The 24,392-nt window shown below is 47.9% G+C and overlaps 2 protein-coding genes and 1 non-coding gene across 3 annotated transcripts in view; 1 reads left to right on the forward strand and 2 right to left on the reverse strand.

Moving 5' to 3' along the window:
* The window catches only part of SACM1L (SAC1 like phosphatidylinositide phosphatase), a 54,402-nt gene extending 47,586 nt beyond the window's left edge, over positions 1 to 6,816 (reverse strand). The window contains exon 1 of the mRNA XM_019984774.2: positions 5,349 to 6,816. Within this exon, the coding sequence (XP_019840333.2) occupies positions 5,349 to 5,380 (32 nt within the window). The 5' untranslated portion in view covers positions 5,381 to 6,816. The remainder of the gene's footprint in view (positions 1 to 5,348) is intronic.
* TRNAR-ACG (transfer RNA arginine (anticodon ACG)) lies at positions 5,798 to 5,870 on the forward strand. The gene has a single exon. It is a non-coding gene; the product is annotated as a tRNA-Arg (tRNA).
* Positions 6,817 to 8,886: 2,070 nt separating the features above from the next.
* LIMD1 (LIM domain containing 1) overlaps positions 8,887 to 24,392 on the reverse strand; it is a 79,149-nt gene continuing 63,643 nt past the window's right edge. The window contains exons 4-8 of the mRNA XM_070776824.1: positions 21,652 to 21,714; positions 16,072 to 16,202; positions 15,458 to 15,509; positions 14,405 to 14,473; positions 8,887 to 13,397 (exon numbers count right to left, since the gene is read on the reverse strand). Of these exons, the coding sequence (XP_070632925.1) occupies positions 13,260 to 13,397; positions 14,405 to 14,473; positions 15,458 to 15,509; positions 16,072 to 16,202; positions 21,652 to 21,714 (453 nt within the window). The 3' untranslated portion in view covers positions 8,887 to 13,259. The remainder of the gene's footprint in view (positions 13,398 to 14,404; positions 14,474 to 15,457; positions 15,510 to 16,071; positions 16,203 to 21,651; positions 21,715 to 24,392) is intronic.

Genomic DNA, 24,392 nt, shown 5'->3' on the forward strand with positions numbered 1-24,392 from the left:
ATGGGGCAGAGGATGTGAACAGACATCTTTCCAAGAAGATATTCAGATGGCCAATACGCACATGAAGAGGTGCTCAACGTCACTAATCATGAAGGAAAAGGCAATCAAAACCACAACGAGACACCGTCTCTCACCTGTCAGCCGGCTACTATCAAAAAGACAACAGAGAACAAGTACTGGCGAGAACGTGGAGAAAACGGAACGCTTGTGCCCTGGTGATAAGTTAGTGCTGCTGCTGCTGCTGCTCAGTCGTGTCCGACTCTGTGTGACCCCAGAGACGGCAGCCCACCAGGCTCCGCTGTCCCTGGGATTCTCCAGGCAAGAACACTGGAGTGGGTTGCCATTTCCTTCTCCAATGCATGAAAGTGAAAAGTGAAAGTGAAGTCGCTCAGTCCTGTCTGACTCCTCGAGACCCCATGGACTGCAGCCTACCAGGCTCCTCCGTCCATGGGATTTTCCAGGCCAGAGTACTGGAGTGGGGTGCCACTGCCTTCTCTGATAAATTAGTGCAGTCACTTTAAAAAAGAGAAGGGAGGTTCCTCAAAAAATTAAAAACAGAAATACCATATGATCCAGCAAGTCCATTCCTGGGTATTTAAGTGAAGAAAACAAAGACAGTAATTAGAAAAGATAAATGCATTCCTACATTCAATACAACATTATTTACAAAAGCCAAGATAGGGAAACAATCCAAGTGCTCGTCAATAGAGAAATGGATAAAGATGATGTGTTTTATACACACACACACACACACACGATGGACTATTACTCAGCCAGAGCAAAAGAGCGAAATCTTGCCATTGTAACAACCAATGAACTAAAAGGGTATTATGGTAAGTGAAATGAGTCAGAACGAGAAAGGCAAAATCTGTACGACTTCAGCTGTATGCAGATTCTAAAAGACAAAGCAAGTGAACAAACCTAACGGAACAGAAGCAGAATCACAGATGGAGAGACCGGGGTGTTGCGGGGGTGGGGGGGTGCAAGATTGGAGGGAGAAGAGGGAAGAAAGGAACACGTGAGGGACATTAACAGGTACAAACTTCTAGTCAGAAAATAAATGAGTCAAGGGTATGAAGTGCACCAGGTGGGAATACAGTCAATAGTTACTAATATCTCTGACGATGAAATAGCATAACCAGACTTATACACTATGAAAAGCACAAAAAGCAAATCATTATGCTGCGTACCAGAAACTAACATAGTGTTGTAGGTCAATTATACTTCAAAAACAAGCTCATAAAAGAGAGATCGGATTTGTGGTTCTCGGAGGCCACAGGGGGAGGCAGAACTGGATGAAGGCACAGGGAGAGAGACGTGTGAAAGGTCTGAATGCTCACCGTACTGGACAGACTACCGGCGCCGTCAGCACAGACTAGCCCGGTCTACGTCTGTTCTCAGGGTTCTAGCGCCTCTGCCCTGGTTGACCTCACAGCTATGACCATTTTTTGAAAAAGAAAGGCCACTTCTTAACTGAGGAAACAGTGTTTCTTTAGATATAAGCTGCAGCCTGATTCACTTGCTAGATTTCCTGCCTTACACATTTTTCACCTGACACTGTAAAAGGAAAAAGCACCTTTCAATGTTTCCAATAATGGATTTCTGTTGTTAACTGTCTTGTAATTTCAGATTTCTCAGTTTGACATCAAGCTTACATAAATGATTTAAATGAAATAGGGTACTCAGAACTGCCTGGATGTTAAAGTTACATAAATTTCAAGTTCCAAACAAATCAATGTTATTTTCTACGTGTTCAAATTAAAATTGCACATGTCCATTATCTCCAATAGTGAGTAACTCATTTCCACACCACCCCAGGACTAAGAGGAGAGCAGACTGGTAAGAGAAGAAAAGGTAGCACGCAGTGAGCAGCGCAGTGTGATGGGAAGACCAGCGGACTCTGGGCCTGCCGCGTCCACGGCCAGCTCTGCCACCGCTGGGCTGGGTGACCTACCCGGGGGCCAAGGGCACTGTCCTCCCTGTCCTCCACAATGACAGAGAATACACGTCAGCCTAGATGTCACAGAGGCACTGGAAAGATAACACCATTCAAGAAATGACTTAAGTTGCTGCTGTTACATCATACACTCCAGATCACCCCAGACTGTGACCGTTTTGAAGTGCTAGTACTAGAAGGCAGCACCGCAGAAAAGCGCTACTTTCTATACTAGGAAGTTCTTTCATTTACTCAGGCGCTCCACTGAGGGCCTGCCGTGCACCAGGCTTTATGCTAGGTACTGAGGAGGACCAGAGAAGAAATGAACATTCAGATGTTTCTAGTATGTTCTACATACTTGTAACCCGGCTGGAGAAACAAAGTGTACATAATGATTTCATCGTTTCTAGACGGCAAAGTGAGCACCACAAGCAGTGCTATGGAGCAGTCATTCTGTCAGTCCTCCTGCCCATTAGACCCTAAGTACACTGTTAACGAATCCTAAGAGACAGACGTGCAAACCCATATGGACATCTGGGGTCTGGTCCCTGTGAGAGCAGACTGTTACAGGAGCCCAGTGAAGAGACAGATACGGGGGGAAAGCTTCACAGAGAAGAGGAGTTACCTGTTAAGCATGCTGGTTTTGTCTACACTCTGTCAACCCTTACAATAATGATACTGTGAGGTAGAAACCTTCCCGTTTTACAGATTAAATCCCATTCAGAGAGAGTAAGTAACAGGGTCAGGACACAAAGCGGCAAGGGAATATAAGTCTGCTATGACTGAAATAGCTTGCACTTGCTCAGCTCTACCACAAATGTGATCAGCATGTAAAGAGGGGAGAGAGGAAGAAGCCCTTCTGGATACGAAGATCAAAATAAGACCAACCTGGAAGTAAAAAGAGGGTGGCCAAGGCTGGCGAAATGAGAAACAAAAGGCATTGAGCAGTTATGGGAAATAAGGTCAGAGGACAGACTGTGGAGAGGCAAGAACACAGGTGGCTGAGAAACCTGGGCTTAATCCTATGGGTCAATAAAATGGAACTGGAGACTGTAAGCAGGAGAGTAGAGGATGAAACGCAGGCCTTAGGAAGGTGAACGTCTTATGACACAGATGGGCTGGGAAAAAATGTACGGCATAACGAAGGACAAATTTTAAAATCCCAAGCACTTCAATATTTAAATAAAGCCAGTAACAATACTTCCATTATAAAATAACCATACTATCTCTTGCACAAATCTCTTAAAACACATTTCTAGGCACTTTAGAAAATGACCATTGTGTCCCACTAATTCTTACGTGGGTCAGAAACTACTTCTGCCTCCAATGCATCAAAAAAACAAAAACCAAAAAAAAAACCCCCTCAGGTCAGAGAGGCCACATTTTAAAACCAAGCCTCAGAGCAGCAAGGGCAAAACAGAAGAAATAAGAGCAGGCTCCAACACACACACTCCCTGACAAAGAAAAACAAAGTTGTAAAAGAGTTGTATCTATAAAAAAAAAAAGTTGTATCCTCATTTACAGAAGCACTTAGAACTATTTTTTCAGGCAGAAAAAGTTAAGAACTGACAAAGTGGAGCGTGACTTTCATATAACCCCAGATTTGCTTTTTCACCCAAACAAATTTATAGTTTCCACTTCTCACAAAAATCAATACAAAAAAGCATCAGGCTCACCATGTCAGTGCCAAATTTCCTTTCTCTTTTATGTATATGGAGCGCCCTGCCCAACCTTTTTAAGTCTGGAGACTGCATTCAGTGCCTCCTAGGCAGTTATCACTCTAACTCTCAAGTTCTCCATCCCAGTCAACCTTGGCCACAGGAAAATTCGACCTCGTTTCCTAACCTAATGCTGAGCAGCAATCAAGCCAAGGCTCCAAACTGCTTCAACACAATTGACACCTGGTGTAGGATCCCATTAAACCCTTCAGTGACTATCAGGTAGACAATAACCTAATTAGCCAGGACGGCCCACGTGACACTAGTCTGGCCAGTACCAGAGTCAAAGACAGCTCCCTAGACTCAATTAACCAACAAGGATCACCTTGCAAAGGAGAACCAGGCGAGAATGCGTGCAGCTGGGGTTTTCCAAGGGAATTAGAGTCAAGAGACTGGCAAGGTGGAGGGCGGGGAGCAGCTGAGGAAAAAGTAATAGTCTTTTACGCAAAACATCTGACGTGGACATGACCTCACTTTGAATTTTGCAGCCATAACCTTTATCTGAACCTTCCAGAAAGTTAAGTGAGCTTGAGATTCTGTCAGCATAGGAAGTGTTCAAACCACATCTTCTTGTCCTCCTTTCCCTGTAGAGGAAATGTGATATCTCTGCCTAAGTCCGAAGATATTTTAACTTATTTAAGGACAGATAAGCTTCTGGAAAATTACATTTGCTTTTGCTGCCCGACATTCTGAGGTACCAATCACTGGATTTTCAGTCTAGAGGTAAAACATTAAAACACAAAGTGAGTAGAACAAAGTTATTCACAGACAAGCAAAGTGCAAGGGCTGATGGTAAACCCTAAGGGAAATACACGTTACTGCTTTTTAATCCAGGACAAATCTCAAACCCTACAAACACTTAATTCACAACTCTTAACAACCAGAGCCTATTTTCTCAAAGCCTCGAGAGCTTGGCTTTACCGAAAACTCGATCTGCAGAGCCCAAAATTCTCGACAGTAGCCCCTGGCTGTCAACATGGATTTAGCAATCTGCTTTATGCTTGGGCGGCACAATATTTAGAGCCAAGTAGGAAACCCACTCCAGTGTTCTTGCCTGGAGAATTCCAGGGACGGGGGAGCCTGGTGGGCTGCCGTCCCTGGGGTCGCACAGAGTCGGATACGACTGAAGTGACTTAGTAGTAGTAGTAGACTTTTTTAGGACCTTGAGTACTGACTTGTACTTTTAAATTTTTCCTGCAGCCTAAAGACTGGTCGGGAAGGCTTCAATGGCCAGCTAGACCAGGTTTATCCACTTGTGTGTGCGCCTTTAAAATGCTGCCATGGGCCCATGAAACAAGAAAAAAACTTTTTCTCTCCTAAGCAATAAGGATAAATTTAGACGCCACCTCTGCAAAAAAAAATAAAATGGGAAGGAGGGCGCCCAGAGGGCTGCAAGCTAACGCCGAGCCCGGCGAGCAGCTCTGCGCCCCCGCCGCGGGCGCTGAGGCGGAGTCCAGCGGAGAGAGGCTGGCGGGACTGTCAATCCCGGGCCTGTGGCGACTCCGGCAGGGCCCCAGGGGCGGCCGCACCCGGCCAGGAAGGCGGGGAGCGCGCGGGGCTCCCACACCCGGCCCGCCGCCCCAGGCGGGGACTCAGGAAGCTTCCCCGCGGCCGGCGGCCGACACCTGCCCCCCACCGCACCTCGCTGCCCTGCAGGCCCCCTCGGGCAACGGCCGCTGGCCCGCGGAACTCACAGCTTCAGCCGCTCGTAGGTCGTGGCCGCCATCCTGCACCACAGCCTCCCTCCTAGGTTTCCGACCGCGCCGCCCCGCGCCACCTCGGCTCCAGCGATACCGGTCACCCTCCTACAGCGGCCGCAGGTCCCAGCCTCTTCCCACCGCCCCGCCCCGCCAGGCTGAGAGAGAAAACGGGACGCGGCGCTGGACAAACTTCGTGCGCGGGCACTGAGCGCCACAGGCGCACATTCCGACGCGACGCCGTGTGAGGGCGAGGAAGAGCGCGGTGACGTAGCGGCTGAGGATTGGCTGAGCGCGTTGGCTGGGAGAGGCGGAGCCTTGGGAGCTTGCAGACCCGAATCACGCAGAGCCCGGCCGAGCGTCGGAAATGCAGCGCTAATGTCGTGGAGCCTGTCGTTAGGTGCGTAAGGCGTGATCTGCGCTCCAGTGCAAGGCTAACTTGTACAGGGCCAGTGGCGCAATGGATAACGCGTCTGACTACGGATCAGAAGATTCTAGGTTCGACTCCTGGCTGGCTCGAGGTGTACTTTTTGTCGTGTCTGGGCTTGATGTTAACGGGGTGTCCTTAGCAAGGACTCTGGTCAGAAGGGTAAATGTCTCGAATGTTAAGGCTTGTTGTGTTGCTGTTCATTCGCTACATCTTGTCCGACTCTTGGCGACCCTATGGACTGTAGCTGGCCGGTCTCCCTTGTCCTCCGCTATCTCCCGGAGTTTGTTCAAATTTATGTCCATCGAGTCAGTGATATTTCATCCTCTGCTGCCCCCTTGTCCTTTTGCCTTCAGTCTTTCCCAGCATCAGAGTCTTTTCCAGTGAGGCGGCTGTTCGCATCAGGTGGCCAGAGTATTGCAACTTCAGCATCAGTCCTACCAGTGGATATTCGGGGTTGATTTCCTTAAGCCTGCTCTGTCCGAAACGTCATCTGTTGAGCTGGGTTTGGAACCCGGAGTTGTCTCAGGTGGTTTGTAAATTGCAAAGTGCCCTAATTAATGATGCACACGAGGAGACTCTGTAAACGGGATACATTTAGGAAAACACAGCTAGGATGGTGGTAGTTGCGGGGTGGAGGGTGTGCTGTGGTAGGAGGTTAGCTAGCGGATGACGCAACTGCGCATTTAAGGCAGAGATTCTGGCCCTATTTCCTGTGGAGCAGAAACCCCCGCGGGGACGCGAAGAGCCGCGCAGTCCGTTTCCCGGGATCCGGCGAGCTCTAAGCTGCAGCGGAGGCGGGAACGCTGCAGTGCGACTGCGCGAGTTGCCTGGGGGTCCGCAAAGTGCTCGGGGTCTGCAGCCCTGTCCTTTCAGAGGGTGTTACCTAATATATTACTGCTCCTTTTATTGGTGCCTGAGTGGAAGACCTAAGAAGGACGGAAGGTCTGTGTTGGAAATGAGAGTGAAACCTGAAACGTAACATCTGACACTGTCCATTCACTAATCATTCAATCGATCAGTTAAACGCTCCAATACGTTTTTTCCTCCTGAAGAAATTACAAGACATTTGTAAAATACAGGAAAGTACTGGGAATTAAAAACAAAAATCCAAATTCCCATCACGAGATCATTACTATTAACGTCGTAATTCCTCCTCATTACTATCAGCGTCATAATTTTTCCTTATGGACTTCTTCCATACTTTTTAATATAAATAAACCTATACACGTATTTTTTCCCAAATCTTCTTTTTTAATTGAAGGATAATTGCTTTACAGAATTTTGTTGTTTTCTGTCAAACCTCAAGTATTTTTTCCAAATTTGAGATTGTTTGACAAATGTTCTCATTTTGTTCCCTTAGCTTTCGTCTGAGATTTATGGTCATTAAATATTCCTTGAAGATAGCCCGTGAAAAAACTATATATTTCAAATATTAACCTTTTTTGGGAATTTGAATCATCAGTTTAATACTTAAAAATATAATGCTGAGTTGAATTATTTCTGATATGTATTAAAAGTTTTTAGATGTTGAACCATCAGACATATGTTTTTAAGGTCCATTTCATGGATGTTTTTAATACTTTGGTACATATTTTCACACTGCCTGCCAAAAAACTAGATACACATTTCCATCAATAGCATCAGTTTCCTTGAATGCTCTTCAGTATTATAAATTTCATTATTTTTTGCAATTTTCATAATTGAAAAATGGAACTTCCTTTTGCTTATATTTATTACTTAATGTATATATTTTATCTTGATATATGTACTAATTTTCTTAATAGATTTGTTGAACTTTTAAATATATTAAGGATTTTAATTCTTTAGCTGTCAAACACATCGCAACGTTTTTATTTATTTACATTTTCCTCTTCCTTGTATTTTTGAACTTCCAGTAATTTTCACTTTTATATACTCAATAATTATCTCCTGGTTTTTTCTTTTCAAATTGTTTTTGTTTGTATTGCTTTTTTCCCCGTACTTTGATGCATTTGTATTTTGTTGATTGTCCCCATGGAAAGATCTAGTAAGTCTTCAAACCTGTAACTTGAGCAGTGGCTTCCCTGGTAGCTCACATGGTGAAGAATTCGCCTGCAATTCAAGAGATCTGGATTCAATCCCTCAGTTGCGAAGATCCCCTGGAGAAGGGAACAGCTACCCACTCCAATATTCTTGCCTGGAGAATTCCACAGACAGGGGAGCCTGGAAGGCTACTTTCTTTCAAGAGCTCTGTTTGCTACTTGAACTGTGTGTATGTATGTGTGCTGTGCTCAGTCGTGTTTGACTCTTTGACCCCCTGGAATGTAGCCCACCAGGCTCCTCTGTCCATGAAATATTCCAGGCAAGAATACTGGAGTGGGTTGCCATTTCGTCCTCTGGGGGATCTTCCTGACCCAGGGATTGAACCTCCATCTCTTGAGTCTCCTGCAGTGGCAGGCAGATTCCTTACCACTGAGCCACCCAGGAAAGCCCTTACTTGGACTAATTCAGTCAATTCCACAATAGTCCTATAAGTTAAGTTCGGTTGTTATAGCCATTTTTACAGATGAGGGAACAAAATTTGCTTACGTTCATTGAGCAATTAGGTGGTGGAGCCTGAGTTAGATCTTGAATCTGGGCTTTTGATCTCAAAGGTGTCCTGCCCAAGGGCTTCCTGTGCACCAGAGGGTTGATCACAGGAATTGACTCAGGGTCATTCCCTCTCTGGTCATGGAGGGCAGTCACATATGTTCCTCTCCTCTTCTTCCATGCTAGAGCAGCCAGGAGACCTCATCTCTAGTCCTGGGCACACCCCAGCCCAGACGTCTTCGCCAGCTTCATCTTCATCCCTTGTAGCGTCAGTTGTAGAAAAACAGTAGCCTAACGTCTGTAAAGCCAGAATAGCCACTCTTGTTGCTTGCCCCTTCCCCTTGCCAAGACCTGCCTTCCTGCACATGGCTGCCTTAAATCTAGAGGGTCACTCACCTCTGGGATTCAATATCCTGTGATAAACCATAATGGCAAAGAAAAAAAAAAAATCCAGAGCTCTAAAAGACCAAATCCCATTAGCAAAAAGCACCATCTACTTATTACTCCACACACACAAAGAAGATCCAGGAAACATCATTATGGTGGAGATCACTTTAATAGTCTACAAATTCAGGGAGTTTTATTGTCATGAGATTTTGAATAGTTTTACAGTAACAGTAAAAATTTTGAATAATTTTATAACAATCTTTTGAATAATTTTATAGTAATATTCTGAATAATTTTATAGTAACAGTAAAATTATGAATAATTTTACAGTAACAATATTTTGAATCAATCAAAGTAAAAGGAGAGACACAGGGAGGGGACAATGATTTCTCTGCCAAGTGAACTTTTCATCCACTCTATGGAAATTTCCCACATCTGTCCAGTGCTGGCTCAGAACAAATGATAGCTAACACTTCTTCCTCATCTTTTTCCTGTAGCTTTTAAAAGTTGTTAATACTTCAGATAGTAACTGGGAAATCAGGACTCATTCCTGGCACAAAGGAGAAGACAAAGCATGTGGTCTCCTGGCTGATAGTTTGAATAGGTGCATCAGACAGCAAGAGTGTGGGGTCAAGTCTTGCACATATTCTTTGTAAGAGCACCAGCATCCGTCATAGCCCTCATAAACCTTCACACTTGTAGTTAACGGCACACAAACGTGGCCTGCAAAGAAGTGTGAATTCCAGATCATTCCCTCAAATTTGAACATTATTCTTTTTCATCGTGGGTGACTCGAGCCCAGGGAAACAAGCCAATGGCAGGACCTGAAAGCAATCGGAACTCTTTGATTACATCACTGGCCTCCCGGGACTCAGGAGAACAACTTCAGTGGACTGGGCTGAAAGCGGTTTTCACTCAAGCGCTGTAACCACGGAGAAACAGAGTCCTGCCACCACGTGCAATGACCCAACAGGACTCAATGCCCTTCCTTATAAAAAATGAACAAATCACTTTCTACGCAGCCACAGATGGGAGGGTAACAGCAGAGAGAATCCTGATACTATAGGCCCAACTGGCTTTGCTCAGGGCACCCAGGCAGTCTTTGAAGGACCCTAGCTGGGGTGGAAAAAATGACAAGAAAAAACTGAGGGGCAAAGTGAAGCAAGGGACAAGGTTGGAAGCTGGCTCTGGGGTCTGGAATCAGCCATAGTTCTTGTTTTATCTAAAGTCCAAGCTCAAAACAGGGCTATTTGCTCTACCTTTTAAAACAAACTTATTCATCCTGGTCTAGGAAGTGCTTGTGTGTTCTGTGTGTGCATGCTTGCTTCAGTTGTGTCCAACTCATTGCAATACTACAGACTGTAGCCCACCAGGCTCCTGTTCATGGGATGCTCCAGGTAAGAATACTGGAGTAGGTTGCCATTTCCTCCTCTAGGGGATCTTCCTGACCCACAGATCGAACCCAGGTCTGTCATGTTTCCTGCATTTGGCAGGTGGATGCTTTACCACTGGTGCCACCTGGAAAGCCCATGTTCTTTCTACACACCTATAAATAACTACCCGTTACGGATTTGGTTAATAATTTATAGGAAGTTTAAAATACCTGGTAAGTGTGCATCTATTCACGGCTTCTGTGCAAGGGCCTGAGGAGGAGACAGAACTGGCACAAGATTCCTACCCAGCACCCTCTCCAGGGGAACATGATAATAAGAGAAGCTGCTGCTCAGATTTCTAGTATGTCTAGAAATTCTGTTATTGTTCTTCAATTTGTATGAAATATTTGCTGAGATACCGAAATTGCCTCAATCAAGGCCACTTTAAAAATTTAATTTAGAAAATCAATCACCGGTTTTTAAACTACAGTTGATCTTCGAAAAACCCTAGGGTTAATCCTCATATAACTTATAGTCAGCCGTCTGTAACCATGGTGCCTCTGCATTGTGGATTCAACCAACCACAGATTGTGTAGTACCAACTGCAGTATTTAACTACTGAAAAATAGCCACGTATCAGTGGACACAGGCAATTCAAACCTGTGTTGTTCAAAGGTCAACTGTTACCCAATTTGCAAACAAATCCTCTACTTCTGACGTGGCTCCAAGGCAGTTTTCTTCCCTCTGCTTGACTCGACAGTGGAGCAAAGGCGTGTCATCAAGGCCAGAAATCAACCTAGGTTGGCCGAGAAAGGTTAAGACGTACTGACTGGCTCCATCTGTCCACCAGCCTCAGCGAGGCTGAGCTGGATGATATACTGGGAAGGGAGGGGTGACCCCAGGGTTCACTTCCCCAGACCCCCTGTACTCACAGGTTTTTAAGAGGCTCGGCCTATGAAAAGGAACCAGTGGAAGCAAACACCACAGCCTGGGTTGAAGTGACATCTGGCCAAAGTATTCCAACAGGATGAAATTAGCCGAAACGGAAAAGACAAGCCACGGTGCCAATTCTGTGCTGCTTACAGGCAATTGCCACCAAATGAGCCAAAACATGGCTTACAAGTAGAACAGGGCCAGTGAATAGCCTGTGAGTCCCTTGTGACTTTGGGGTCCATGGACACCCTCCGAGGTCCCAGCCACCCAGTCCCTGACTCTGGGTGTGAGGTCAGGAGGCAGAGAGCAGACACCGGCCGCTGTGTTCTCCGCCGGCTGGCAGCGGTGAGATGGCCCCTGCCTTCCTGCAGCAAGGCCCAGGGCTCCCCCGCGTGGGCTGAGAGGGTGAGTGCCAGCCAACCTTTCTCTTCCGCTTTCTTCTCATTGAAATACCAAAGGGTACTGACCTCTGGCCTTGGGCATGTGACACAGGGCAGACTTTGGCCTTGAGATCCTGCCAGCGTGTGGCCCTTAGCCCCTGCCACCCTGGGGGAACCAGGATGATGAAATGAATACGGCAAAAGCACCCAGTATCAATCAGATCTATTCCCAGCTGACCTTTAGTTACGATTTCAGTGTACTGACCCACTGGGCTGACCTGGGCAAAGCCAGGGATTCCTAACATACACCGGCTAAGCCAGTGTGATGGACAAATCCTTCCTTAACGTGAAGCTCTTTACTGTGAGGTATTTTTTGTGTGTATGGGAGACTAAAAGTAGAGGGAAACGACTTTTTAAAAAAGAAGAAAAAAAAACAGACAAAAGCAGTGTACCTTATACTAATGCCTGGGCCAAGAACTGGGCAAGAGAGAAACCTGTGAAATGAATATAATAACTTATGCTGATTCTCTCTCCCAGGCTGGCTCTGAGATCTCACACACACACAGTCTCCTCGTTTATAAGGGGCTAGGTCTCAGTACATGCGGGCACCCTTTCCCAAAGCCCATGTTAAATAAGCAAAACACAAGAGGATCCCCACAGAAGATCCTGAGACCTGCCTTTGCAGGAGCAACTCTGAAGTTCCAGACTCTTGAGAGCTCCAGAGGGAAAAAGGGCAAGCAGGCGGGCAAAAGAGGCCTGGCGCCCGCACCGAGTTCTCAGCCCAAAGCCCACTTCGATAGAACAGGATCGACCTCCGTCAGGCCCCCCGGCTGCCTTTAAAGGCATGAGGATCTGCAGGGGCACCAGAATGCTACCCAGGTACAAGGAGGAAATTCCGTCTCATTTCAAATCTTGGTTCTGTTTTAACCAAGAGAATGCCTCCTAAGATGCAGAGCACATATTAGAACTTCCCTTTTGCAAGGATACAATTAAAATTTGTAGCCATTCTACAGAAGTGAAGCTCTGGAGTGGAAGGAAGTTTTAAATTATGGTGTGTGTGTGGGGGGGGGTGGGGTTGGGAAGGGGTGTTTGTGGGGGGGAGGGTTGTATGTGTGTGTTTGGGAGGGGGGTGTGTTTGGGAGGGGGTGTGTGTTTGGGAGGGGGTCAGTGTGTGTGTGTGTGTGTGTGTGTGTTTGGGAGGGGGGTGTGTTTGGGAGGGGGTGTGTGTTTGAGAGGGGGTGTATGTCTGTGTGTGTGTTTGGGAGGGGGTGTGTGTCTGTGTGTGTGTTTGGGAGGGTGTGTGTGTGTTTGGGAGGGGGTGTGTGTCTGTGTGTGTGTTTGGGAGGGGGTGTGTGTGTTTGGGACGGGGTGTGTGTCTGTGTGTGTGTGGTTGGGAGTGGGTGTTTGGGTGCAGGTATTTCCCAAAGTGGAGGGAAAGAACTGAACACACTGGTAGCTGAACTCTCTTCAGAGCATATGCTGAGTGTAAGTCTTTCCCTCTGAAGCATGAGCTCCTCCCGGAAGGGCAGGAGGGTTCATTCAGTCACATCAATGAGATCTGTCACGTGCCACGCGCTTGCTGAGGCGTCTTCCTGAGTCATCTGATGAGGGTGTGGCAGCAGAAAAAGGCACTTGGAAAATACACAGCCCCAGCCCGGCAGGGATCCCCTCCCTGGTTAAAGCAAAGTCGCCCCCTGCACACACTCAGGAAATCCCCTGCCTGCCCTGCCTCCCCCGGCCCCAATCCCACCCCGGGGGTGACTGGAATGAACTGGCAGACTTCTCAGGGTGCAGCCCTGGCTCCTCATCTGGCCGTGAGGTCTGCAGGAGGCTCTGGCTAGAAGTGGTGTTGGCGAAGGGCTGCGGGCGAGGGGCCCTTCTCCAGCCTCTTGACGTGGCAGGAGTGGCAGAACAGGTGGTCCTCCAGGGGGTAGCATCGGTGGCCGTCTTCATCATTGAGCTCCAGGCCGCAGTCCTGGAGTGAGGCAAAAACACGCGGTGGTGGGGAAACAAAAAACAGACTGCAAGAGGTCCTGCACGGCTTCTGATTTCAACACCTGTAGACCCTGAAAGTTGGGCACCTCGTCCTACGTCCCTGGATGTGTTCCAGTGTCTCCTGGTTTATAGTCTGTGGGAACTTGAATTTGTATCCTGCTGTTGCGTGAAAATTGTATAAACCTTATGTTGAATTGGTTCATAGTGCTTCTCAGGTCTACTCTATTTTTCTACTTTTCTGTCTATTCATTGTTAATTTTTGAGAGTTTGATACTGAAATTCCAACTAAAACGTCTTGATTTATCTACTTAAAAGTTGAATATATAGTGGAACTGTATGTAACTTTGACCTATATTTTCCACGTATCCTGTAAATGTCTTACCATACTTTCACAATTAAAATAAGTAAACATTGCAGGAGTGACATGAAGGCAACGCACAGACCCAGACGCCAGCAGAGGGCGCTGCCTCACTCTGGGCAGAAAACGCCGGTGCAGAGACGAAGCTCCAGCCTGCCCAGGGAGGGCCTGCCCTCACACCAACCAGGGACAGGCCTGTTTCCAAGTATGGCATGGCAGCGGGGTGGGGAGGGTTTCTTCATGATGAAGAAACCTACAAGCTGAAGGGGAGGGAGTCTATTCCCCCAAATGACACACCTGCCTGACAATCTGGCCCCCCAAAAGGATCTGAAACCCACACTTCCTGCCACCCCCTCCCTCAACTCTGCAGCTTCAGGGAGAGCAGCCTTGACCAGTTCAGGACTCGGTGGTTACAAAGGTTGAGAAAATAGTAAAAAGACTGTTATACCCAAACATCTGCATCTTTTTCAACCTTTTGCCCCCCCACCACCAAATCACCCCACTTCTTCCATCAGCTCTGGGACACAGCTCCTAGCCAACATCTTGCCCCCATCAACCCATGATGATTCCTTCTCGGACTTTTACGATGCATCCTGAGGGCCTTCTAGGGCAGGAAGGGGCCCGCCTACCTCACAGTGGTAACACTCCACATGATAGTCTCTGTCCATGGACACGACGCGGATGGTCTCATCTGAACCCTAGACCAAAAGAGAGGAAGAACCCGAGGCTAGCTGGGAGGCCATCGGGCTCTGCTGCCAGGGGCTGGGGGAGGGTCCCGGGGCAGCAAGACAGTGGCCTTAGGAGAAGAGCAGGAATCAGCCATGGATACTAACAGCGGCAGGAAAAAGGACACAATTAGGGGATGAGGGGAAGTGAGAGGGATGTAGGTCTACCATCTGGAATGCTGGAGTCAACAGTGAAAAGACCACCTATGTGGTCCTGTTCATCTCTCGTCGTCTAATCCGGGAGCTAGTATCGAGTCAAAGAATACTTCGCAGGGACTTCCCCACACGTCCACCGCAAGGGGCATCGGTTTGATCCCTGGTTGGGGAACGAAGATCTCACATGCTGTGTGGTACAGCAAAAAAAAGGATAAAATTTTTTTAGAGAAACTGACACAATTACAGGGAAAGATAGAGCATAAGAAGGGCACCAGGCTCAGGAAGGCAGCTAATGAGAAAGAGGCTTCTTGGTGTGGACGCCACTGTCTCAGAGCTGAAATGTTAGAATTTTTAAACAGGTATAAGAACAGGGCTTCCCGGGTAGCTCAGCTGATAAAGAAACCACCTGCAATGCAGGAGACCCTGGCTCAATTCCTGGGTCGGGAAGTTCCCATGGAGAAGGGATAGCCTACCCACTCCAGTATTCTTGGTGGACCCACACCAGCTTCCCCGATGGCTCAAACAGTAAAGAATCTGCCTGCAATGCAGGAGACCTGGGTTTGATCCCTGGGTTGGAAAGATCCCCTGGGGAAGGGCATGGCAACCCAATCCAGTATTTTGGCCTGGAGAATCCCCATGAGCAGAGGAGCCTGGTGGGCTACAGTCCACGGGGTCGCAGAGTCAGACACGACTGAAGCGACTTAGCACAGCACAGCACAAAAACGGGACACAGATCTTATAAATGACCCAGGGAGATATGTCTGGGAAAACCCCAGGAGCAGAGCTGAGAAAGCATCTTACCTCAGGAGGAAGGATGGGAAGGCCGCAGGCTGCACACTTGGGGGCCAACACCCTGTGGGGAGAAGCAGAGAGCAGTCGGCTCTCCCCGCCTCCTGCCCGTCACCCGTCACATGAACCCCTGTATGAAGACGGGCCTGGCACACTCTCGGGACTATTGCTTTGGGCTTGTTCCCCAGTGGTAACAAGCGCACGTGGCCCCCTCACTCCACTCGGGATGGAGACTGTCTGTTTAGCCCCCTCATGGTGCCTGGTGAAGCCTCAGGCAAACCGGGGGTGTGGAGGCCAGCCCTGAATCGGTGCCTGTTGAAGTCTGGTAAGGCTGGAGCCACAGAGCTTGGCAGACTCCTCTAGCGGCCTAGCCAGGAATCCGACTGTAGGTTTTTTTGGTCCTGGTTCCACAGTAAACATAACTCTTTAGCCAGATCCTGTCCCATCGGCATCCACTGATCCCGAGACGCGGTCTGCACCCCCCCGAACCACCGCTCGTTGGCTGCACCGTGGAGAGCGGCGCAAACGGCCTGCAGACTCGCCTCCTCGGGTCCCACCCTCCACTCTGCAGGGCCGCAGCCAGCGTGGCCGGCACGAGCGGCTCTCCCCACCCCGCCCCTCCTTACTTGTGGTAATCCCGGACACAGTAGATCTTGTTCTCCGAGTCCACGGTGAAGGGCACCCCGTCCAAACACTCATTACAGATGACACAGCGGAAGCAGCCGGGGTGGTACGACTTCCCCAGGGCCTGCAGGATCTGGGGGTGCAAAAGGAAGAGGCCAGGACTCAGCAGGGATTATAGGGAAGGAAGGGAGAGACACATCAGATCAAGGGACCATATGGGAAACTGTCACCCTCAAACCAGTCCATCCTAAAGGAAATCAACCCTGAATACTCATTAGAAGGACTGATGCTGAAGCTGAAGCTCCAATGCTTTGGCCACCTGATGGGAAGAACTGACTCATTGAAAAGACCCTGACGCTGGGAAAGATTGAAGGCAAAAGGAGAAGGTGGTGGCAAAGGATGAGATGGTTAGATAGCACCCCCGATTCAATGGACATAAATTTAAGCAAACACCGGGAGACAGTGAAGGACAGAGGAGGCTGGTGTGCTGCAGCCCATGGGGTTGAAAAGATTAGGATACGACTTAGCAGCTGAACAACACGCTCATCCCAGTTTCACTTGGACCAGGTCAAAAGATAGGGACAGACTTCCCTGGCAGTCCAGTGGTTAAGACGTCACTCTCCAATGCAAGGGGTGTGGGTTCAATCCCTGGCTGGGGAGCTAGGATCCCACATGCCTTCAGCCAGAAAACCAAAACACAACACATAAAACAGAAGCCATATTGCAACAAATTTCATAAAGACTTAAAAATGGTCCACATCAAAACAATTAAAAAAAAAAAAAAAGGATGATGAAGCAGGAAAGGCTAACCGAGTTACAGGCGTAAACAGGAAGAAACCAAACAGGGTCCTGCTCCAGCACCTGTAAACCTCCAGGAGGGAGGGTTCTCTATCAAAACCACGATTCTCTGTACAAAGTGATGCAAAGCAAGGTCATGAAAAGACCCACCCCAGATTTGGAAAGCAGCAAATACACGGAAAGACGAAAGTTAACTCCATCAGGAAACAGCAGAGCTCAGGAAAAAACCTCTTAACTTCTCCCTCCTGGGTGCCCCTTCTAAGCAGCTTTGTCTCTGCAGCCGTTATAATCCAGAAGCCGTGACTTACCTCAAATCCAAGTGTAGTAAAGTGAAAGTGAAGCCGTGTCCGACTCTTTGTGACCCCATGGACTGTAGCCCACCAGGCTCCTCCGTCCATGGGATTCTCCAGGCAAGAGTAGTGGAGTGGGTTGCCATTTCCTTCTCCAGGGGATCTTCCTGACCCAGGGATCAAACCCAAGTCTCCCACATTGTAGGCAGACACTTTACCGTCTGAGCCACCAGGGAAGACCAAGTGTAAATAAAGCCTCTCTGTTACTGCTGCTTTTAAACACAGCCAGGAGAAAGCCCCGGCACCTTCTTCTTCTAAGCTTCATTTGATCTGGATGTGGCTGATACCTGGGACTGTTAGAGGCCATCCTGAAACCAGGACAGAGCCTAGATGCGGAAGGTGGGAGAGAAATGAACATCCTCAGTGATGGAGGTGAGTCACCAGATTAACTCTCCACCGAACTGCCTACCTCCCCACCCTCTCAGGTGAGATAAGACACTTTTCCTGTTAAGTTCAGTGGTTCTCAAAGTTTTGCCTCTGGACCTGCAACATCAACATCCTTTGGGAACTTAATTAAAATGCACTTTCTTGGGCCCTGCCCCAGCAATGGGTGTTTTAATATAGTGATTCTAACACAGGCGACAGTTTCAAACTTGAGCTGAGTTTCTGTGATTTGCAGCTCAAAGTACCTCCAATAATTCAGCAGCAGATTCGTTTCCGGGATTACCTGCACCATGACACTCAGCACAAACAACACAAGCGTGGAATCCACGCCAGCGAGCCGGCAGCAAAATGCACGCTGGCGAGGAACGTACAAAGCAGTCATGAGCACCCCCAAGTAGCACCACACAGAAAGCCTCCCACCAGGCAGAAGAAGGGGACTTGGAACCGAACAGAACCTCGGCAGAGGGTCGTGAGTTCCGTGGGAAAGCTGTGCTGTGTCCTGGCCCCTTCCGGCGCCCGACGCTGCCTGCAGAGGCCAACGCCACGCCTCACAGCTTGCAGTCCGGGGGGCACCAGGAGGACATAGTGCTAGTCCAGCTCTCCTCGAAAAGCTCAGCTTTCAAGCGTCCTCATTCCCTCTGGGATTTCATTAACCTCCCAGGCTCCTCAAGCTGCCAAAGTAGGAAGAACAAGCGGCCGGGCTTCAGAGAGTCCTTGGCAATCTGGACCTTGGAACGCATTTTGTCCCAGACTAATGCTGTCGTGGCAGAAACAGACCCTTAAATTAATTTAACTCACACTGTGCCAGAAGTACGGTAGGGTAATGATGCCATTTTGCTGCATTCTGACTAGCTATAATAATTTTTTTTCAGGTGGGAAATGCCCAGTTCCAACCTCCAAGCCCAGAGTATTTCCCTCAATGAACAAAGATGGAGCAGAGACAGACAATTTACATCACAAGCTGGACAACTGACGTGTAACTGAAGGAATGGTAACTGAAGGAATCTTTCTCTGTATTGTTGCGATTCTTGACATGTAACTGAAGGAATGGTAACTGAAGGAATCTTTCTCTGTATTGTTGCAATTCTTAGTGGCAGTTCTGAGTTCTATTGTTAAAACTAAGTGTCACTATCAGACAGACATTGGCTGAAAGTTTTCAAGTCTGAGAGCAGACCTATAAGAATCCAGGGGCGACTTGGCTTTATCCCACAGGGTAGAGAAGGTCTCCAAACTCAGTTCATTTCCTTCCTGTATGCATAGGCTGGGAGTGGCTTTGTAACTTGCTTTGATCAACAGAATGAGGAAGGGGGACTTCCCTGGCAGTTCAGTGGTTAAGGCTCCAAGCTATCAATTCCGGGGGCACAAGTTTGATCCCTGGTCAAGGAACTAAGATCCCATGTGTTCCTCAGCATAGCCAAAAAAAAAGAAGAATGAGAAAGAAAATGATGTTCTGAGATTTTTTTAAGTCAATGATGAAAGAAAACTGGTAGCTTCCACTTCCTCTCTCTTGTTGAAAGGAAGTCCAGGCTAGACTATTGGGTAAGATTAGTGGCCACAGGGAGAGAAGCCTGGAGGGTGAGAGGTCAACCTTGTGTACCAGCTGAACACAGCTGAGTAAGTGACCCCAGCCATTGCCACATGGAGCAGAAGAACTGCCCTGTCGAACCTTGACCTAATTCCTCACCCATGGACTCATGATCAATAATGATCACGTAGCAATAGCTAAAGGCTTCCCAGGTGACTCAGTGGTAAAGAATCCACCTGCTAATGCAGGGGACGTGGGTCCAGTCCCCTGGGTGGGAAGATCCCCTGCAGTTGGAAATGGCAACCCACTCCAGCATTCTAGCCTGGACAATCCCATGGACAGAGGAACCCGGCGGCCTACAGTCCACGGGGTGGCAAAGAGTCGGACACAACTTAGCAACTGAGCACACACACACGGCAATAGGTACGTGAAACACCCTGAGACCCAGAGAAGGCTTAGTATATTGACAAATAAGAACAGGGTACAGTCCCATTCATAAATTTGGACACTGTTGGCCTCATATATGGTAGGTTTGTCGGAAGGGGTCTAAAATCAAGGGCAAATTCTGCTAGAGAAAAGGAGCCCTGTGGAGTCGGGCAGGGACCTGGGGAAGGAGGGAGTGAGGCAGGCTCCACCTGCCTCCTCCGGGGGGTGGCTGGAGGGCTGTGTTCCGAGGGAGGCCTCAGCCGCTTATGAGGACACTGCTCACGGGGCCACGCTGTACTGTGCTCCGTCAGAGCCCGGAGCACAGTGGGGTCTCCTCCACTCTGGTTCTGTTTTCTACATGTCAGCATAAAACCAGCTTATGTCCATCAAAGACATGCCTACGAGCGTTCATGGCAGCTCAGTCATAAATGGCCCCAAACTGGAAACACCCAAATGTCCATCTGCAGGAGAATGGATAAATAAACAGTGCTATATCCACACAGTGAAGTTCTACTTAGCGATGAGAAGAAGTGAACTTACAACACACGAAACAACATGGATGAATCTCCAAAATATTTTCTAAGTGAGAAAAGGCAGATCAAGGGAGTCTATACTGTAAGATTCCACAGTATGGAGTTCCAGGACCAGTGAAACAAGTCTGGGGCCACAGAGGTCAGAACGGTGGGTGTCTTCATGGGAGAGGGTCTTTCTGGATATGGGGAATGTTCTAGATCTTGATCTGTGTGGTGTTGACACATAGGTATAGTGGTAAAGAACCCGCCTGACGATGCAGAAGATGCAGGAGACGGGGGTTATTAGATCCCTGAGTGGAGAAGATCCCCTGGAGACAGAAAGGGCACCCGGTTCCAGTATTCCTGCCTGGGAAAGCCCGAGGACAGAGGAGCCTGGTGGGCTACAGTCCATGGGGTTGCAAAGACACAAACGAGCGAGTGAGTACACAGACACATCAACGTTCATTCAGTGTGCATGTAAGATGTGCACCCTCTGGGTTGCTTCTCAATAAAAAAATGGTAAAAGAAAAAAATACAACTAGCAATTCCCTTCGCCAGAACAGAATTAATGGCTCAGCTTAGAGAGGGATTTAACTCTTGCAATGAAAAGAGTGGGATATAATGATCCTCTCTGACCAATATATGAAAGAAATCCGACAGGGCCAATGTCCAGTGGTGGGAAATTTGATCCCTGAGACAGAATAAGAACCCTGTATTCATAAACTTCACAACCTGAGGAGGCCAGGAAGGAAGACCTGTCCCCACTCAGGACAAGCTCAGAGAGCCATGGCTGAGCGAGGAATGGAGTGGATAAAACCCGCTCCCTGTTCTTCTATCTCAGAACTAACGATGGGGCCCCAACCCTCATCTTAGGAAATGATTAAGCTGGGAAGAACATGGGGGAAAAGCAACTGTGTTTATCTGACTTTCTGTAGCTGATTCCAAAGCAGCTAAGATTTCTTCATGAAAACACGATCCGTTTGACATCTCATCTGGGATGCCACAGAGATCAGAGAAAATCAGAGAGGCCAGCATGACGTGAACCGCCCAGGGGAGGACAGCACCCTCAGGAACGACCCTGTGTGGGATGCACGGTGAAGGATGCTAATTCCAGCAAAAGCCAAATGCAGGCTACCACAGCAAGCAAGCTGCATGGGGTCTTCTTCAAATAAAACAAGCCATAGGGACACTTCCCTGGTGGTCTACCGGTTAAGAATCGCCTCCCAGTGCAGGGGACACGGGTCCGATCCCTGGTCTGGGGAAGACTCCACATGTTTCAGGGCACCTAAGCCCAGGAGCCGCAACTACTGAAACCCACGTACCTAGAACCCCTGCTCCGAAACAAGAGAAGCCACCGCAGTGAGAAGCCCACTCACCGCAACTAGACAGAAGGCCCCACTTGCCGCAACTAGAGAGAAGCATGCACAGAGACGAAGACCCAGCAGAGCCATAAATAAATAAAAATAAAACCAGCCATGATCACAAATCAAGGTAGGAAACATTGTTTTCAATTATTATTTTTTTCTGCCAATGCCTCCCCTGCCCACCACGTTATCAATATTACCTTGTTCGCCTGACCCTACTCACCATGTCCATGATCAGATGTCCACAGAGAAAACACCTGTCAGCGGACTGCTGGAAACCAGAGTACTGCAGAGAGAAGAGAAAAGAAAGTTCAGCCCAGGCGGGGCAGAGGGATCTAGCCACTTCCCCGCCAGCCTCGAGGATCACAAAGAACGTCTTCGAGAGAAGTGTCACTCTATACAGGAATCTCTCAAGTCTCTGTGGACGACAATGTGGTGAATTACAGAATACCCTCCGCCACAAGAGCCATTACAAACGCTGATACCGCTCATCTCTCAACAGCTGCACCCAGGCATCCATGACAGGCCAGGCTCTGTGTAAGAGGCTGTGCAGAGACTCCAGTAGTTTTCAAGACACGTTCCCTGGCATCACCTGAAAACTTGTCAGAGTGCAAATTCTTAGGCTCCATCCCTGACCTACTGAATTGGACAATTGGAAACTAGGGGCAGGGGATGAGGGGTAGTGGCAATCTGGGTTTTTGCGAGCCCTCCAGGGAACTCTGATGCATGATCAAGTTTGAGACCATTGCTCTAAATTTTCAAAACAATTCTGCAAGGTATATATTACACTGTTTCTCAAATGGAGACAAAGCAAAGCTCAGAGAGGTAAAGTTACTTTCTCACGGTCACATAGCCTATCAGGGGTGAGGATGGGATTCAAATTCAAGTCTGGGTCTGGTCAAAAAGCCAATGAATGCCTTGATGAAAGCATACATACTACCATAGGTAAAATATATAGCCAATGGAAATTTGCTGTATGACTCAGGGAACTCACACTGGGGTTCTGTAACAACTTAGAGGAGTGGGAAAGGGTGGGAGGTGGGAGGGAGGTTCAAGAGAGAGGGGACATATGTACACCTATAACTAATCCGTGTCGACATATGGCAGAAATCAAACCAATATTGTAAAGCAATTATCCATATAATTTTTTTAAAAAGCCAATGCCTTTTACAATCAGCTTCAAAGAAACTAGATAAATATGATTTACCTTATCTTACCAAAACACACATACACACACACACAGAGCTGGAATCTGGAAAGAAATGAGGAACTCACCTCAGAAAACAGACTAAATACCACACACTGGAAGATACTAGAAGCTTAGATATTGCAAATACAACTTAACAAGGGAAACTAATAGAAAGGAAGGCGGAAAAGAAAAGGGAACTTTTCTGGAGCCCTACACCACACAGCACAGGGGTTTGCTGCCCGGCACTTCCTCCTGATTCTAGGGGTAACAGTTCTTTATTTTTTAATTTAATTGTTATTTTTGGCTGTGTTGGGTCTTCCTTTCTGCGTGTGGGCTTTCTCTATTCGCAGCAAGCGGGGGCTCCTCTCTAGTTGCGGTGCACGGGCGTCTCACTGCGGTGACTTCTCTTACTGTGGGGCATGGGCTCTAGGCACGTGGGCATCAGCAGTTGTAGCCCCTGGGCCCTAGAGCACAGGCTTGGTTGTGGTGCACGGGCTTATTCGCCCTGTGCTATGTGGGATCCTCCCAGATCAGAGAAGTGCTTTATTTTTGCTTAAGGTCCAGCCTTGCTCTGCCACCCTGTGGTCCCATGATTTCTGTGGGGCTGGCCCCCCATGCTAGGTCCTGAGGCAAGATCAGATCAGATCAGATCAGTCGCTCAGTCGTGTCCGACTCTTTGCGACCCGATGAATCGCAGCAGCCAGGCCTCCCTGTCCATCACTAATTCCCGGAGTTCACTGAGACTCATGTCCATCGAGTCAGTGATGCCATCCAGCCATCTCATCCTCTGTCGTCCCCTTCTCCTCCTGCCCCCAATCCCTCCCAGCATCAGAGTCTTTTCCAATGAGTCAACTCTTCACATGAGGTGGCCAAAGTACCGGAGTTTCAGCTTCAGCATCATTCCTTCCAAAGAAATCCCAGGGCTGATCTCCTTCAGAATGGACTGGTTGGATCTCCTGGCAGTCCAAGGGACTCTCAAAAGTCTTCCCCAACACCACAGTTCAAAAGTATCAATTCTTCGGCGCTCAGCCTTCTTCACAGTCCAACTCTCACATCCATACATGACCACAGGAAAAACCATAGCCTTGACTAGACGGACCTTTGTTGGCAAAGTAATGTCTCTGCTTTTGAATATGCTATCTAGGTTGGTCATAACTTTCCTTCCAAGGAGCAAGGGTCTTTTAATTTCATAGCTGCAGTCACCATCTGTAGTGATTTTGGAGCCCAGAAAAATAAAGTCTGACACTGTTTCCACTGTTTCCCCATCTATTTCTCATGAAGTGGTGGGACCAGATGCCATGATCTTCATTTTCTGAATGCTGAGCTTTAAGCCAACTTTTTCACTCTCCACTTTCACTTTCATCAAGAGGCTTTTGAGTTCCTCTTCACTTTCTGCCATAAGGGTGGTGTCACCTGCATATCTGAGGTTATTGATATTTCTCCCGGCAATCTTGATTCCAGCTTGTGCTTCTTCCAGCCCAGCATTTCTCATGATGTACTCTGCATATAAGTTAAATAAACAGGGTGACAATATACATCCTTGACGTATTCCTTTTCCTATTTGGAACCAGTCTGTTGTTCCATGTCCAGTTCTAACTGTTGCTTCCTGACCTGCATATAGGTTTCTCAAGAGGCAGATCAGGTGGTCTGGTATTCCCATCTCTTTCAGAATTTTCCACAGTTTATTGTGATCCACACAGTCAAAGGCTTTGGCAGAGTCAATAAAGCAGAAATAGATGTCTTTCTGGAACTCTCTTGCTTTTTCCATGATCCAG

Source organism: Bos indicus, chromosome 22 (genome assembly GCF_029378745.1).
Source record: "Bos indicus isolate NIAB-ARS_2022 breed Sahiwal x Tharparkar chromosome 22, NIAB-ARS_B.indTharparkar_mat_pri_1.0, whole genome shotgun sequence".
NCBI classification, from domain to species: domain Eukaryota; kingdom Metazoa; phylum Chordata; class Mammalia; order Artiodactyla; family Bovidae; genus Bos; species Bos indicus.